General features: G+C 45.2%; 1 protein-coding gene across 2 annotated transcripts in view; it reads left to right on the top strand.

Moving 5' to 3' along the window:
• Window positions 1-1,732: 1,732 nt before the first annotated feature.
• Window positions 1,733-17,492, top strand: part of UST (uronyl 2-sulfotransferase) — a 317,125-nt gene continuing 301,365 nt past the window's right edge. Inside the window, exon 1 of one of the 2 annotated variants that reach the window (XM_014477904.2) lies at window positions 1,733-2,512. In XM_014477904.2, the coding sequence (XP_014333390.2) occupies window positions 2,254-2,512 (259 nt within the window). In that variant the 5' untranslated portion in view covers window positions 1,733-2,253. The remainder of the gene's footprint in view (window positions 2,513-17,492) is intronic. The other variant, XM_070376839.1, reaches the window with a different exon arrangement.

Genomic DNA, 17,492 nt, shown 5'->3' on the forward strand with positions numbered 1-17,492 from the left:
ACACAGAGACTTCCCTTTTCTTCCCCTAGGTCAGGAAGACATAAAACTGGGAAGTAGACTATGTGTGTGAAACCACTCCCCTTATCCACCATTGTCTCCTGTTTATGATCTATATGTATTCTTCACCGTTCAAATCGGGAACAAAGATCCTCAGGTCTGGAGGATGGTTATACCATATTATTTTTATTTTATTTTTAAACTTTACAATATTGTATTGGTTTTGCCAAATATCGAAATGAATCCACCATATTATTTTTAAATTGTAAACTCTTGACCTCAGGATCCTATTCCCTGATTTTCCATAGAAACTTCCTCAGTTATCCAACTTAGAAAAGTTTTCAAGAAAACAGCCTTAGAATCATAGAGGTCCCTGGCCCCCCGATTCTTTCTTTAATCAGGTCGTCAGTCGCCGAAATGTACAGAGTGAGTAGGGGACCAGAGAGGAGAGGCACAAGAAACCGGAAGTTTTCCTTTCCATTTCCCAAGGTGGTCTGGGCTAAATGTGTTATATTCTATCCTCCAGTCACTGGGCAAATTATTAGGAAAAGCACCCTGGCTTGGAGATAGTACCTCGCAGTTGTTACCCTGGGCTTGAGTGTCAGAAAGATTTGAGTGCCACTCCCAGTCTGACTCCTGGTAGCTCCGTGACCTAGGGCCAGTCACTGAAGCCTCAGGTGGCACGGCTTCTACATCTAGCAGTCAATCCTCCTTACCTAATGCGTGGCTGATGAAAGCAGTCCTTTCCGAGCATCACACCCCTGCGCTCCCCATCCCCCATCCCCAGCGGATGTATATTTGATGCAGCTTTTCAGCGGGGAAGGTGCTCTTTCATGTCCTGAAACCTCCCTTGGAAGACACGGGAAACTGAGTCGCTCAGTCGTGTTCGATTCTTTGTGACCCCCATGAACTGTGGCGCGCCAGGCTCCTCTGTCCTTGGGATTCTCCAAGCAAGAATACTGGAGTGGTTTGCCATGACCTGCTCCAGGGGATCTTCCTGACCCAGGGATCAAACTTGGGCTTCCTGCATTGCAGGCAAATTTTTTTCTTACCGTCTGAGCCACCAGGGAAGCCCATGGGAAGACCTGGGAGGCCTCGATTAAAGAGGTCAGGGCTCTTTCCCTGAACATCTGCCAGAGGAACCACTCGAGTCCGCTCTGGAACACTCCCCACCCGCCTTGCCTGTCTGGTCCCTCAGTCGCAGAGGAGCAGCTGCCGCGTGAAGGCGAGACTGCTTCTTCTGTTTCCCTTCCTGGAGCTGGGGCGACGAACCTGGCCCTATGGGCATATTTAATTATAATATCCACCACTTGTTCTTTTACCATCTCAGCAGAGGCTTGAGCCCATCCCCAAGTACCTTTTATCCGCCTTTAGTAAGCAGCTTGGGATATAGAGGGAGAGTCAAGTTTCTTAAATAAGAAAAAAGACGAGGACCAAAAAAACCACACACACACAAACATATAGTACTAAAAGAAGTCGTGCCTCTTCCTGCCAGTGACTGTGTAGGAGAGGGAAGTCAGCGGGGGCCCCCAAGAGGTCGCTGGTGGCGCATGAACCGAGGCCAGATTGGAGAGAAAGGAGGAAGGGGGCGGGGGGGAACACACACACCCAGAAACTTTCTTCCTTGTAGCGAATAATCGCCGCCCCCCCTCTCCCCGCCCCGCCTCCAGGGAGAGGCAGTAACGTGACACCCGAGAGAAACCCGGAGACCCGAGCAGAGGGCGGGAGGGAAAGAGGGAGGAGAGAGCGCGGCAGAGAGCCGGAGGGAGAAAGGGGAGGAGAAGGAGGAAAACCCCTGTCAAGGAGGTGGAGCGTGGAGATGGTGTCCGCCTCCCGTTCCTCCCTACAGTTTTTGTAGAGGAGCCTGAGCCGGGACAAAACACGCCGAGACCGACAGCCACAAAGCCGGGGGCGGGGGGGTCCACGCTGGCGCTGGAGGCGAGCCCCGGCGGCCGCGAGCGAGCCCGAGGCGCTGCGGGGCGCGGGACGCGGGGGCGCTAGCGGGCCGGGCGCGGGCAGCGCCGCCGAGCCGGGGACGGGCACCTCGGCCGCTCGGGCCGCGGCGGCAGGGACCATGCCGAGGAAAGTCTCCTGAGCCCGGCAACTTCGGCCCCCTCCCCGCCCCCCACCCGGGCTGCCCTCGGCGCGGCCCTGCCCATGTGCAGCCGGCCGGCAGGGCTCTCCTCCTCGGATGGGCAGGCGGATGGGTGACCTCTTCCTGGCACGGGCAGGCTGTGCGCGGCGGCGGAGCCGGCGATGAAGAAGAAGCAGCAGCAGCAGCAGCAGCATCCCGGCGGCGGCGCGGATCCCTGGCCCCATGGGGCCCCTCTGGGGGGCGCCCCTCCGGGCCTGGGCAGCTGGAAGCGCCGGGTCTCCCTGCTGCCCTTTCTGCGCTTCTCCCTCCGGGACTACGGTTTCTGCATGGCCACCCTGCTGGTCTTCTGCCTGGGCTCCCTCTTCTATCAGCTCGGCGGGGGACCCCCGCGCTTCCTGCTCGACCTGCGGCAGTATTTGGGTAAGGAAGGAAGGCGGGAGCGAGGGCGGCGCGAAGTTGTGCCGGGGCGGGGGTGGAGGGGGGAGCCGAGCGCGCCGGATACTTTGGTGCTGCCCCCGCCGCTACCTCGTCGAGGCTCCCCAGGTGGGACGCCCGCGAGCATCCGTGCGGCGACCCTGAGCGCCTGCTGTCTGTCTGTCTGCGCAGAGGCGGGGTGGGGGTGGGGCGCCGCGGGGTTGATTTGCCCCGCAGGTACCCCAGGGCGGGACGCCGCATACCTTCCCCCCTGCCTCGGCCACCCCGTCTGGGGTGGAGTGCTGGCGTGTGAGTTAGTGTGTACGAGTGTGTGTGTGTGTGTATTCGGGCCTGGCAGAGCGGGGAGAGGCAAGGGGCAGCGACGGCCGGTCCATGGCATTGTTAGTGACCACAGTCCTGTTCCGTCCAGCGCTCCGCGTCGCGGGGGTGGGATTAGTACCTCCCCGGGGCCCGTTCTGCGAATTCTGTCCCGCAAGATCTCCTCCTGTCTCCTGGCCTGGGTAGCCCAAGGGCAGTTTGCGGGCTCCCACGCTGTCCGTGAGCTAGTTTGTGCTTGGGGCACCCCCTGCACACCTAGCTGTCCGTAGCAGGGATCGACCTGCTTCGACTGAACGATCCATAGCGCTGCGTGTCCCAAGTCTGAACTTTTGGGGGAGGTTGTGCCTGGTTTAATAGGAGCAAGACTGCCTATGTTTTTGGAGAGGTGAGGGGAAGGAGCTTGCGAAAAGAGCGGCTCCAGAGAGAGGATGTGACCTGCTGCTCGGTGGTCAGTGCGCGGGGAGAGGGGGTGCCAGGGCCCAGCGTGCGTACCCCAGGTCCCCGGTGCGCGCCTGGCTAAGGGAAGATGCTCCCCTCTCACAAGTCCGTGGCCAGAGCAGGTCTCGATGGTGCGGGGTGGGGGTGGAAGAGGAGAGGCTGAGCGGGCCCAGGTCATCGCAAACGTCCAAGCGGATAAACTAAAGCCCCCGGGGAACTTCCGGCATCTGCGTGACCCGAGCCAGCGCGCAAAGAGAAGCCCCCGCAGCGCTGGAACCACGAGCCAAACGACTCCGGCGGCTGGAGGCTGCCAACCTCACCCACAAAAATCCCTTCTTCGCAGAAGCCACAGGTCTAGATAGCAGATCGTTTTCGAAGGAAGAAAACTTCTTCAGCAAAGTGATAGATGTGTTAGAGCGTTTTGAAATGTACATGCAGATAAAACAATGTTTTGTTTTCCCGAGTAGAGAAGCTCAGATTTTAAAAGTTTCACTTCTCTTTCAGTAGAAACTTTGCGGGAACTACGGTTTTGTAAGATGCTTTAGAGAAAATTAGAGGAAAATATTGCCCAAGTGGATTTCCAAAGAATAATCCTCAGCATCTGGTTTCCTAGGGGATTTGGGGTAATATGTACTTTTGCTAAAGAGTCAACTCTTTTCTCTGGGAGCTCTGTGTTTGGAAGTCCACAGCCCCATTGGCTCTCAGATTCCTGCTACTACCACACAGGTTGCTGTTATTACCAACAGTTGCTGCTATAATAACTGGCATAGGGAGGGAAGTGATTGAGAAGCTTAGGGGTCTTTCTCCATGAACTGATAAGTAATTCTTTGTTGGGGTTCTTTTCAAGCAAAATACAGAGGCCAGCGATGTAGGAAGAGTACAGTGGAGAGGGAAGGAAGACACCTGTGATGTCCTTTGGAGCACTTGGCTTTGGGCAGGGCATTTTCCATAGGTAAAGTTCCGGTCTGGACCAGACTGCCTGTAACACATCCACCCAGCTCTTAAAATGTCATGCTGATAACCCTTCTTGGGGCGGGGAAATTTGGGAGGAGGAAGGATCAAAGGCATGTAGTGAGGCTAAAATCAAGAAACCGCAGTATCTACCCTATTAACTGCTTGAAAATTCAGTCAGATATGTGTGGTATCCACAATTTTATATGCTTTCATTATATACTCCAGGAAATGAAGCCTGATAAATTTGGGGGCTTGGTTGTTGAAAGGGTGAATTCACAAGCATTCACTCAGGGAACCAGAAAGAACTGAAGGATGGAATATTGCTCCTATTACTAACTCATCATTGAATTTCTGACTGATGTAATGGGTTGAAAATGACATCATTGTGAACTGAAAATAAGATAACCCTTGGCCAAATTTGTTCCCTGTTGTTTTGTTATGTAAACATAATGATTTTCAGGAAAAGTGGGCTTGTGGTCTTTAAGAGGGTCTAAAATATACCCTTAATAATATAAGGCCAAGGTATCTGCAGAATTATGCTCCCCTTGTTTCCTCCATTCTACTATTTTAGTGTCTGTGAAAACAAAATTGTGGTTAGTAAACACATCCTCTCAATTTTCCTAGGTAGCCAATTTTGGAGGCAAGTATTTTTCTTAAATATAAGTTCATATAAAGTCAAAATTTTCCAAATAAAAACATTATTTTTAGCAATATTTTTTATTTTTAATATACTTCTATAATATATTACATCTGACACATAGGTGAAGTGAAGTCACTCAGTCGTGTCTGACTTTTTGCGACCCCGTGGATTGTAGCCCACCAGGCTCCTCCGTCCATGGGATTCTCCAGGCAAGAATACTGGAGTGGGTTGCCATTTCCTTCTCCGGGGGATCTTCCCCACCCAGGGATGGAACCCAGGTTTCCTGCATTGCAGGCAGATGCTTTAACCTGTGAGCCACCAGGGAAGCCCACATCTGACACATAGTAGCTACTAAATAAATATCTGGAAGTGATGCTTGTACTTATTGTATCAAATAGGTAGTGTGATTTGTGACATATTGAACACTGAATATTCTCACAGGGAAGAAATAGGACCATTTATGACAAAAGCTAACATTTACTGTGTATGTGCCAGTCAATGCACATGCAGAATGAAATTGTATTAGCACAGAAATATCATAGATTAGGTACAGCTGTTATCCCTATTTCTGATATGGGAGAAAGGAGGGTAAAGAAGTTCACTGACTTGTTGAAGGACACAGAGTAAGTAAGGCAAGACTTGAACCCACGTCTGGTTGAATCAAGTGCCAACTGCATTAACACTACAAGCAGTTTAAGAGAAAAAGGAAATAGAGCCAAGATGCGAGTGGGGTGCTAAAGAACTGACTGGTCAAAAAATGATCATTTTTATTTCTATAATTTCATTTTCCTTTTCTTGATACTTTGAATATCTTGAGGGGCCAGCAGAGAAGGGAAACCATGCAAGCAGCAGGCCTGCTCTTAACTCCACCTTCCTGTTATTCATCCCCAAGATGCCATCTCCATGAACTAGGTGACTGAACTCTCCCAGAGTCCCACAGTTGGAGGTGAGGTGAATTGGAATCTTAAATTTTTAATTTCTCTCTCTCTTTCTTTAGCATTCATTCTCTGTTTGGGCTTCCCTGGTAGCTCAGATGGTAAAGCGTCTGACTACAATGCAGGAGATCTGGGTTCGATCCCTGGTCGGGAAGATCCCCTGGAGAAGGAAATGGCAAACCACTCCAGTATTCATGCCTGGAAAATCCCATGGACCAAGGAGCCTGGTGGGCTACAGTCCATGGGGTCGCAAAGAGTCAGACACGACTAGCAACTTCACTTCACTTCTCTGTTTAAGCTGTATGTGCATGCTCAGTTGCTCAGCTGTGTCCAGCTGTTTGAGATGCCATGGACTGTTGCCTGCCAGGCTCCTCTGTCCTTGGAATTTTCCACGCAAGAATACTGGAGTGGGCTGCCATTTCCAACTTTAGCAGATCTTCCCGACCAAGAGATCGAACCATGTCTCTTGCATCTCCTGCATTGGCAGATGGATTCTTTACCACTGTGCCACCTGAGAAGCCCCTTTCTAGGCCAGTAGTTCTCAGTGTGTGGTCCCTGGACCTACAGCATCGGCATCGCCTGGTCACTTGCTATAAGTACAGATTCTCAGGTCTCATCTCAGACCTACTGAATCAAACAGTCTGGGCGTGGGACCCCAGACTCTGTTTTAGTAAGTCTTCCAGGTAATTCTGATCCCAGTCTCAGTTCGTGAACACTGTTCTAGAGTCAGAGATTGATTTTGGGAAGTTCCCTATGTATTTGAGAGAAAGAGAAGTGATGAGAGTAAGAGAAGTGATATATAAAATATTTTAAAAGCGATAGACGTGGCTTCATTTTTAAACTTCAACTTTTAAAAATGCCTCTTCTTTGCTGCATGTGCCCCATTGTTGCAAGAGGAAGAGCAGCCAACAGCTGCAGCCCCAGCTGGCTTTTGACTGTCTGAGGTTAGGAGATGCATGGAATGAGGTGAAGGGGGCAACCAGAAAGCATAGTGTGGAGGAAAAAAGGGGAGTCGGTAAAGATGCGTCTTTTTCTCAAAGGAACTGGGGTCAAACAGCTTCTTTTTTCCTAGGCAGTTTGGGGAAGGGCAAAGTCTGTTCTTTTTAAAGATGCTTTTTGCTGCAGCAGATTATAAATAAAAAGGACAGTGTGTGAGGGGGAGGAAAGTTATGCAGAGAGAACTCTTGTCTTGCTTCTTTACCTCCTTGAAATGAGTGGAGGAAGGAGAGCATAAGCACACAGTGGGGTCAGTAGACATGAGTAAAGCAAATTGCTGTACTTGAACTTGGAGACCATGGTGTGTGCAGTTCATTGAAATTATTTCATTTATTTTGAAGTGGCATTCAGACTTTGACTTGCTGTAGAAAACTAACCAAAATCAAATGAAATCTTCCATAGAAATTAGATTATGATGCAGCCTCTGCCAGTAGACTCATTACTTATGAGCTGTGGAAATATCAAAAACTTGGAATAACACTCGGTACATAGATGTAAACTGAATAAGCCAGATGGCTTACTACTGATCCCGTACAACCGGCAAACTCTGATGATTTATCATCAACACTTGGATATGTGATTTAGCCTTTATGGGAACTAAATCAATGGGAACTAAATCTGTTGCATTGATCTCAAGTTGATAGGCTTTCCTTTCCATTTTTAACTTGCACTATTTTAAATGGAGATATACTACTCTAGTTTTCAGAATTCCGTCTTGATATGTAGATTACATATAAGTGTGGCAATTTTGAGTCAAAAATGAAAGCAAAAGATGTAACTTTATTGACTTGAAAGTATCTAAGTTTAAATGAATTTAAAGGAAAATGTGAAAATTGAAGTCCAGACTTGCTGCAAAATAGTTTCTCTAAACCTTGAAAGTAAAATTAAGTTTCCTTCTGCACATCATATATAGTTTAAATATAATACCCCAGCCCCCAGACAGTAATCTAGGAAGTGAATGCATAAAATATGATGTTATCAATAGAAACTGTTGACATAAAAAGAAAATGACATTCTTGTTCATAGCTGCAAGTTTATCTTATAGGGTTGGTTGGGGACACAGTAGCACTGTTTTAGAGGAAGATAGAAAATGGAATTCAGCTATGGCAGACTGTTCTGTAAACACACAGCATGAATAGTGAAAAGCATTCTGTCTTGTAAAATATTTTTAATGTAGACTCATCTCAGTATGAGTTGTTTTAAACTACAGATAAATATGTATTATCTGGATACTGTCTTTCTTCAAATTCCCTGTCATTGATCCAAGTTTAAAACACTAGTTGGTTTTGTATTTGAGAAACTAGAATGAAAGTGCTCAAGATTTTTGAGTCCCCAAAGAAACAGCATCTTTTGCTTCCCTAGAGGGAAACAGCAGGAGCAGAAACTGTAGCTTTCCCTGCAGCTGCACTGAACAGGTCAGCCATGGACAGTGAAAAGGCATCTTATCTGACGAACTGTAGCTACTAGAATGATTAGAAATTGACACTTGCTGTTTTTTTATTTTTTAGAAAGAAGTTAAGTCTTGACCACAAATAAGTTTTGTCTTACCTATATTTATTTTTATTACAGAAACAACTTTAAGCAAACAGTGATATATGTAAACCCTTTTATTTATCAGAAATGGGGAGAGAACACTCAAATTTCACCAAATTCTTATTGCAGAAGTCAAAACAATGTAACAACTATTGTGCAAAAAATTTACAAATGAAGCACACTTCAGTATATGCTATTGATTTTTAATTCACTCACTTAAAATGTAATAGCTTTTAATTGTTTTTAGAATATTCCTAGATAAGTGAAACCATTACTAGAGTCACTTCTACAACATTTGCATCACCAACAAGAAAATCCTCATTTGCTTTAATTATCACCTCACTATTCCTCCATTTCTCCAAGCCCTTAGGAACTAATCTATTTTCAGTCTTTATAGATTTGCCTCTTCTGGACATTTCATAGAAATGAAATCATATAATATGTGGTCTTTTGTGATTGGCTTCTTTTACTTAGAACATTGCTGTCAAGGTTCATTCGTATTGTAGCCTGTATCAATACTTATTCATTTTTATGACTAAATAATATTCCATTGTATGGATATACCACATTTTGTTTATCCACTCATCTATTTCTCAACATTTCAGTTGTTTCTTTTGGATATTGTGCATAAGGCTGCTGTGAACTTTTGTGTATAAGTTTTTGTATGAACATCTATTTTTTTATTCTTTTAAGTATATCAGTTCAGTTCAGTTGATCAGTTGTGTCCGACTCTTTGCGACCCCATGGACTGTAGCACACCAGGCTTCCCTGTCCATCACCAACTCCTAGAGCTTACTCAAACTCATGTCCATCGAGTTGATGATGCCATTCAACCATCTCATCCTCTGTCATCCCCTTCTCCTCCCACCTTCAATCTTTGCCAGCATCAGGGTCATTTCCAGTTCTTTGCATCAGATGGCAAAAGTATTGGAGTTTTAGCTTCAGCATCAGTCCTTCCAATGAATATTCAGGACTGATTTCCTTTACGATTGACTGGTTTGATCTCTTTGCAGTCCAAGGGACTCTCAAGAGTCTTCTCCAACACCACACTTCAAAAGCATCAATTCTTCGGCGCTCAGCTTTCTTTATAATCCAACCCTCACATTCATATATGGCTAGTAGAAAAACCATAGCTTTGACTATATGGACCTTTGTTGGCAAAGTAATGTCTCTGCTGTCTAGGTTGGTCATAGCTTTTTTTCCAAGGAGCAAGCGTCCTTTAATTTCATGGCTGCAGTCACCATCTGCAGTGATTTTGGAGCCCCCGCAAAATAAAGTCTCTCACTGTTCCCATAGTTTCCCCATCTATTTGCCATGAAGTGATAGGATTGGATGCCATGATCTTAGTTTTCTGAATGTTGAGTTTCAAGCAAACTTTTTCACTCTCCTCTTTCACTTTCATCAAGAGATTCTTTAGTTCTTCACTTTCTGCCATAAGTATACACATTGGAATTGCTAGGTCATATGATAATTCTATGTTTAATTTATTGAGGAACTGCCAAGCTATTTTCCACAGTGGCTGCACCATTGTATATCTCCACCCACAGTTTATGAGTTCCAGTTTCTCTACAGCATTACCAACACTTTTTATTTTCCATTATTTTGATTATAGACATCCTAATGGGTATGAAGTGGTATCTTATTGTGGGGTTTTTTTTGGTATCTTCATAATGATTAGTGATGTTGGACGTCTTTTCCTGTGCTTTTTGGCCATATGTATGTATCTTCCTTGGAAAAATGTCTATTCACACTCTTTGCCCATTTTTTATCTGAGTTGGCTTTTTTGTTTTGAGTTTTAAGTACAGTGTCTGGGTATAGAATAAAACCTAAATAAATTTCTAGCGATTGAACACAAAGGCCTCTTTAAAAGAATCTTGGGGGTTTTGTTTTACAGTTATGGATGACTTTGAATAGTAAACCCTTTACATTTAGTTCTACTGTATGAAAATTCATAAATAGGTAACACAACTATTTTACAGGTGTCACAAAGATTATTGTAACTTATATTTGGAATATGAGTGTTGCCAATCTTGAAGAGCAGATTAGAGTGCAATGGTGTGAGAATTCTTTCTTTGTGCTTATTCACTAGAATGGAGCCAATGAGTTCAGCAGGGGAAAACATTTGTGTACATTGTGTTCCTTATACTATGTACTATGAGGCTACCAAGGAAATCTAGAGCATTCTTACAAAATTAGGATTCATATGCAATTCCTTTTTATTCAGATTGTGGTATATAATATACAGGACAAATATATAGTCCTTTAGTAAAATAGTAAAATAAATTAGGAATTTAACTTTATAAAAATAAATTAGGATTTTAGGAAGAAACATTTCCTTCAAAGTGTTAGAAGTTTTTAGTAGGTTTTAAAATTATATATTATCAAAATAAGAAGCTTTAAAATAAGTACAGTCAATTCCATGCTGCCTGATAAGAGATTCAATTTGAATAGTTTGTAACACTCTTATACTAAAAATTATCAGGGAGCCAGATAGCAGCTTAATGTCCAGGGTATGCTGCACTTCTGTCTATCTCAGATTTTATAGCAAGTGTCTGTAATTTCCCAAAGACAGCCACTGGCTCATCTTTCTCGTCTCACCACCCACCTGCCTTGGCTTCTGCTATTGCCCCTTTGCTGATGGCTAAGGAAGCTCAAATTCCAAGGATGATCTCTGAAATCCTTAGTACTCATTTCATAATCACTTCTGAAGTTTTGACACTGTACTGTGTATTGTCATAATTTGTAGGCAAGCTCCTTGGAAGGAAGAAGCTTGCTCAATACTTTCCATCTCTACTGTGACACCTCTCCTGGGTGCTCCACATGAACCCATAGGAAGTATCTGTTGATTCAAAATATTTGCTAAGCAGACTGTTCTTTACTAGGGCTTCAATTCTGCTTCATTTTGTTCCTATTTTAAGTAGAGAATGTGGGGAGGGGTTCCAGGAAAGACTCTAGCCCATTCTCCAACCCATCTCTTTCTGGCTGTTTGAAGCATATGCTCCAAAGATGTTAAAACCACTGCGACATACAGTTCTATAAACGTTTCCTTCTGTAATGTTGTCTGCCTCTTACCTGTTGGGATTTAGAATTGCATTGATAGAGCTTCCCTTGTAATTAAGAATGCCTGAGGTCAATCCAGAGATTTGAGTGCATACTAGAATGCAAACTTCTTGTTTCTTGTCATTTTCCTGAACCCTAAACCAGTTGTTTCGGAAATTTGCAGAATAGCAGTTTGTCTCTTGCTCTAGGTCAATGTCTTCCTTAAGTAGCAATTTGTATTAAATTAGCTGGTACATTTCAAGCATGACTGTAAGGAGATGAGACCATAAGATGATGTGGTTTTTGAAATAGTGACTGAATGGATTTTAACCTAGAATGGCAGAATAATAGATTATAAAATTAAGGCTCAGTGCATAAACCCACTGACCTTGTTTACTGAAAGACATGGAAATAACCTTAAGTTATGGCCTTGATTAAGTAATTCTGATTTCATTCATTGATAAATGATTTAAATAACCACTTGCATTAAACTGTAATGCATTTCTGGAAACATCATTGATTTTTTTTTTTCTAGTTCAGTATGACTTTCACAGTCTTATGAAAATAAAATGAAAGTAGTCTGAAACATATAAACTTCTTTGTTCAGTCATTCAGCAGATATTCACTGAAAGCTTTCTGTGGGTCAGAAGCATCAGATACTAGAAAAAGTACAAGCTTTAGACCGGGGATCTGGGTATGAATGACTGTGTTTCCACTTCTTAGCTGAAACTCAGGCAATGCTCTTATCTTCTTAAAACCTGAGGTGTTTTGTTTGTTGTTTAGTCACTAAGTTCTATCCAACTCTTTTGTGGCCCCATGGACTATATAGCCTGCCTGGCTTCTCTGTCCATGGGATCTTCCAGGCAAGAATATTGGAGTGGGTTGCCATTTCTTTCTCCAGGGGATCTTCCTGACCCAGGGATCAAACCTGCATCTCCTGCATTGGAAGGCAGATTCTTTACCACTGTACCACCAGGGAAGCCCCATATGACGGGATTACTCTGGTGACTCAGATGGTAAAGAATCCACCTGCAATGAGGGAGACCTGGGTTGGGAAGATCCCCTGGAGGAGGACATGGTAACCCACTCCAGTATTCTTGTCTGAAGAATCCCCATGCGCAGAGGAGCCTGGCGGGCTACAGTCCATGGGATTGCAAAGAGTCGGATGTGAATGAGTGACTAAGCACAACGTTTTATAAAGTGTTTGTCTAACTCAAGGCCTGGCATTTGATTTCAACAAATGCCAATTTTCTCGCCTTATTCTTTGCTTCTCTCAGATCCCTTTTTCTTTTGGCACACACATACCAGTGGAATACGCAGATTCATGGCTTGCTTCTATTTCAATGAACCATTCTACCCAAGAAGTGTGAAATTACTGAAGCAGTATTTTTGTGGCTTATCTTGTCACCCTCACCTTCAAACTGATGAGGGCTCATCAGCAGCTGGCATTCTCCAGTCATTTGTCCTGTTAACTGTACACACACAAATCTTTCTGCTTTTTAGCCTCTCTTCTGCTTCCTGGAAACCATCTGAAAAAGGAATTCTTTGCCCAGCCTGCTTTTCTCTGTTTTGAATTTATCCACGTTCCTCCCCACCCCAGGCACACACACCTTGCATTCACAAAATGAACGTAGTTGTAAGAGAAGGAGTATGGCACATCTCCCTCTCTGGGATCACCAGCTGGTCTAGGACTGGACTGTGATCCACATCAGTCTACTTTTTCAAACGATCACAGAGCCAGGCATACACTGGGGCTGCTGCTACAGCCTCTTCCCCTTAGGCCCAGTAATCTAGCCACAGATTTATTTCTGGTTCTCACTTCCCTTCCATTGGAGGTCAGGGCAGGAACAGTGAACCAAAGTAGCAGGTCATGTCTTTGTCAAAAGGCTGGTGAACTTGCTTCTGTTTTCCATTCTCTGCTTCTTCATGTTGCCTTGACCTGTCCAGCCTCTGATGGGTGTTGGGGCAAGCCAGAGCCACCAGGGCCATTACTCTCCAGCGTGGCTGGTCACCCAATCCCTTGAGAAGCTGAAAGCAAGTGGGATTTTACATTAATTACTTAATGGAAAGTTAAATTTTGTCAAGGGAAACCATGACCTTGCAACTCTGGCACAGAGCTTCCTTTGATATGTAGACTGTTTGACACAAATGCCTTCTCACTGGATAAGTGCAACAGTCAGGCAGGGCCATGTGGGTTGCTGGAAGGGACAGGGGACCTGGGTCTGGAGGGAGTCTCCAAAAAGTTCAGTGGTCAGTACTGTTGAGTCATGTGAACCTCCTAAGCTTACCTTTCTTCACCTCCAAAATGAAGATGTTTAATTAGGTCTGTTTAATTAGGTCAGTTGTTCTTCTTTCCTAGGACCCCCATTAGCAGCAGTGTTTCCATGTAGTCCTGATGGTCTGTCTGGGAATATGTACCAATGGCCAGGAAAGGGAAAATGGAGATAGTTCTGGAACTTTCCAGATGATGGTGCCTCATTTTCCTTTAGAATGACTGAATGAGGTGCTCTCTAAGGTCCCACCTGGAGCTTCCCGGTGGCTCAGTGGTCAGGGACTGGCCTGCAATGCAGGAGCTGCAGGTAGATGCAGGTTCTATCCGTGGGTCAGGAAGATCCCCTGGAGCAGGGAATGGTGACTCACTCCAGTATTCTTGCCTGGGAAATCCCATGGACAGAGGAGCCTGGCGGGCTACAGTTTATGAGGTCACAAAGAGTTGGACACAACAGAGTGGCTCACACTTTGACTTTGTGGAGAGGAGTTACTATCAGAAGGGACTCTCTTCTCAACGGTTTTCTTTTGAAATGACTGTGCTACACCCACCCCTGCCCGTAGTTACCAGCAGGTGAGTGGAGCTGGGGGGAGGGGAGGGGAGGTACACCCCTCTGGAGCTCTGTCTCAGGTCCTAAATACAAGTCTTGCTGAGTTCTTGGTGCCACATTTGTGTTGGATGGTCTGCCCGCTGAGGTACCCTTCTCCACACTAAGAAGCACAGCCAGCAAGCCACTCCCAGTTCACAGCCAACAGCACGTGCCTCCTGCCCTGCTTCCCTCCACCCCTGAGACTTTGCTGAGTCTGTAAGAAGCAGAGGACAGAAGGAGCTAATGCAGTGCTTAGAATGTATCATCTTCCCTGAAAGTATTTTTTGCAATATTCCTGAAAGCAAGGGGACTCACTCATCTGGTTGGAGTTTTCGCAGAAACGTGATAGCAGATTTTTTTGCAACTTCATTCTCCTTTAGTGTCAAAATGCAACCAGCGATGTGCCAAAAAATGTGTGCTAAATCACACGCAGATTTAGACACTTCAAGAGGAAGTTATTTTTACCACAGTGGGGAAGAAAACAGAAAGTGACGATTAGCAGGGAAGCCGAGGCGGGGCTGAGTCAGGAGGGGAAGGCATGCCTGCCTCTCCTGTCTTGCCCGGCTGGCCTGGGGATTGTGGTGTGGTCGCCTCTTAGCAGGTAAAGCAAGGAGTTCCGGTGTGGAAGACCTGCCCAGAGGAGTTTGTTGACATAACCTCCACGTGTGATGCCCATTTGAACCGTGTGGAGTTCATGTTGGTCCCTGCTGAAAACGTAGCCACCACCACCACCGCCCGCCCCCCCCCTGCCCAATAGAAACTGCTCTCTAACTAGCAGCTGAGTAGGACCCGGAGGTGAAAATGGAGGACAGCATTCCGGAAAGCTCCATAAATACGAAAACCAAATGGCGCAGTGTCTTTAGTTTTCTTTAGCAGATGACAAGATTGAGGTCGTATTATTTTCTTTGCTCATGCTTTTCTCAGCTTAGAAGGCTGCTCTTGTTTGCTTGCCCAGCGGAGATCCAGGGCCTTACGGAGTCTGAAATGTTTGTGGTTATGTTCTTCTAGCCCTGCTGTGAGATGAAGAGGTTCCCAGAAATGAAAGGGAGGGAGGAAGAAATGTTTGTTAGCATCCACAACCTTTGTCTTTTTATAGCTCTTTACACCCAGCCGAAGGATATCTGCAGCTACCATGTAGTGATAAGATTTCAAGTCTCCTGAGTTTGAAGCTTGATGGTGAACTTTTCAAATGCATTTGGATGAGGCTTTATTCAGGCCTTCTTGTGTCTTGCTCTCCTGTTCCTTACTGGGAGAGGTGTGCAGGTCCCGTGCCAGGGTGTGTTGAAACAGTTACAGGGGTGCCACTCTGCTTGTGACCTGAGCTCTGGCACTGAGCGTGTGGATGTGGCACACTGTTAGTGTGTGCCCTAACTTGGATGGGGAGGACCTACTGGAAAACACGTGGGCTATTCGGTGGGCTCCTACTTTCGTGTTTCGTTTCTTTCATGATATAATGAATTTGCTGTTTCAAAACATAGTTGCCTTTCACCAGATTTTTCCTGGCCACCCGGTTGGAATGATAGGTGAGTTTTGTCAGTTTCAGAGTAAGTCTTCCCCACAGGCTTACATTTCATGGAAGCTTCATATCCATGAGACTTAAAGGATCAGAAAACATGTGTTTTCCTATTGCTTTCAGATGCCCGCCCTCCTTCCCATGTGGCTTGGCAGCCGTCCTCTGTCATCTTTTCCATCTATTCAAGTTCATTCCTTCAACAAATGTTCATCAAGCTCCAGTTATGCACTGGGTCCTGGAGGTAGTGTGACTAATGATACTGTCCCTGCCCTGGGTGCGGGGAGGGGACCGGATTCTACTGGGAGGAGCAGAGAAGGACTTAGAATAAATGTAAAGTGATAAACAGGGGTCTCTGGGAAGCTAAAGGAGGAGAGTAGAAGCAGGGATTAGATCTGCCTGGCTGTGATTAGGTTAATGATCTCCTTGGTTAAGATCCTGTTTATGCCAGGAGCTCGGGGCTTCTCAAATCTGGCTGCATAATAGAATAACCTGGAGAACTTTTGAAAATACTGATTTTCATTCATTTGGTCAGGGGTAGGGCCTGGGCATCTGTATTTGTTTAAAGCTCCCCATGCAATTCTGATGTACAACCAAACTGGAGAACCTCTGTAGTTCATAGATGGCCAGGTAGCTTTGGGTGTACCCTAAGTCCTTTTGTGGTGTTATTTAGAGATGTTTCACTTAGCCTAGAGTCTTTTATTTGGCTGTGACTTTTAACACTTTAGCTTTCAGCTTCTCTATACAAGCTCTTCTCAAACTTAAATGTGCATTCAAATCACCTAGGAATTTGTTCAACTGTTGGATTCAGGGGTAGTAGGTGGGGGGTGGAGTCTGAGATTCAGCATTCCCCAAAAGCTCCCAGTGTCACCAGTGACCCAGTCAGAGGACCACATTTTGAGTAGTAAGTGTCTATACTGTAGCAGTTTTGGAATGTGATTAATTCTTGTAAACAGACAAATGAGCGAGGGTTTATCCTAGCCACCAAAGATCTGTACTAGTAAATGTTTCATTAATTTCTTTTAATTGAATTCTCAATCACCAGTTTGATTGTTCGAATTTAAGAACATTCTATGGTCTCTATGTGCATGCCTGCGTGCTCAGTCATGTCTCTTTGCCACCTCATGGACTGTAGCCCACCTGGCTCCTCTATTCATGGAATTTTCCAGGCAAGAATACTAGAGTGGGTTACTGTTTCCTGCTTCAAGGGATCTTTCTGACCCAGGGATCAAACTCTTGAGTCTCCTGCATTGGCTGGAGGATTCTTTACATGTGTCACCTGGGAAGCCCCTTAATAACATTAGTTTTTTCCTATGAATCACACACTTGCCTGATTAAAGTTTGAAAATGTCTGCTTTTATTAATTTCCGTAATCCATAGTATTGAAATACAGGCTGTTTGGAGATTTGTGAACCTACGGATGCGACCTGTTGTCAAGTTTATTAATAAGCATAGGAGGTTAAACAATTGGTCTTGGGTATAAAATTTCTTCAAATAGTTACTGCAGATTCTTGTGCTGTTTTTAATTTTAATAATGTTGGAATTCATTGCCAAGAGTCCTATTTTCCAAATACTCCAGGTAAAGTTTTATTTTTTTTAATGGTCAGAGCAAATAACGGGATGTGCTCCTACTGCTAAGTCGCTTCAGTCATGCCCAACTCTGTGTGACCCCGTAGACAGCAGCCCACCCAGGCTCCCCCGTCCCTGGGATTCTCCAGGCAAGAACACTGGAGTGGGTTGCCAT

The sequence above is a fragment of the Bos mutus genome, chromosome 9 (assembly GCF_027580195.1).
Source record: "Bos mutus isolate GX-2022 chromosome 9, NWIPB_WYAK_1.1, whole genome shotgun sequence".
Classification (NCBI taxonomy): Eukaryota; Metazoa; Chordata; class Mammalia; order Artiodactyla; family Bovidae; genus Bos; species Bos mutus.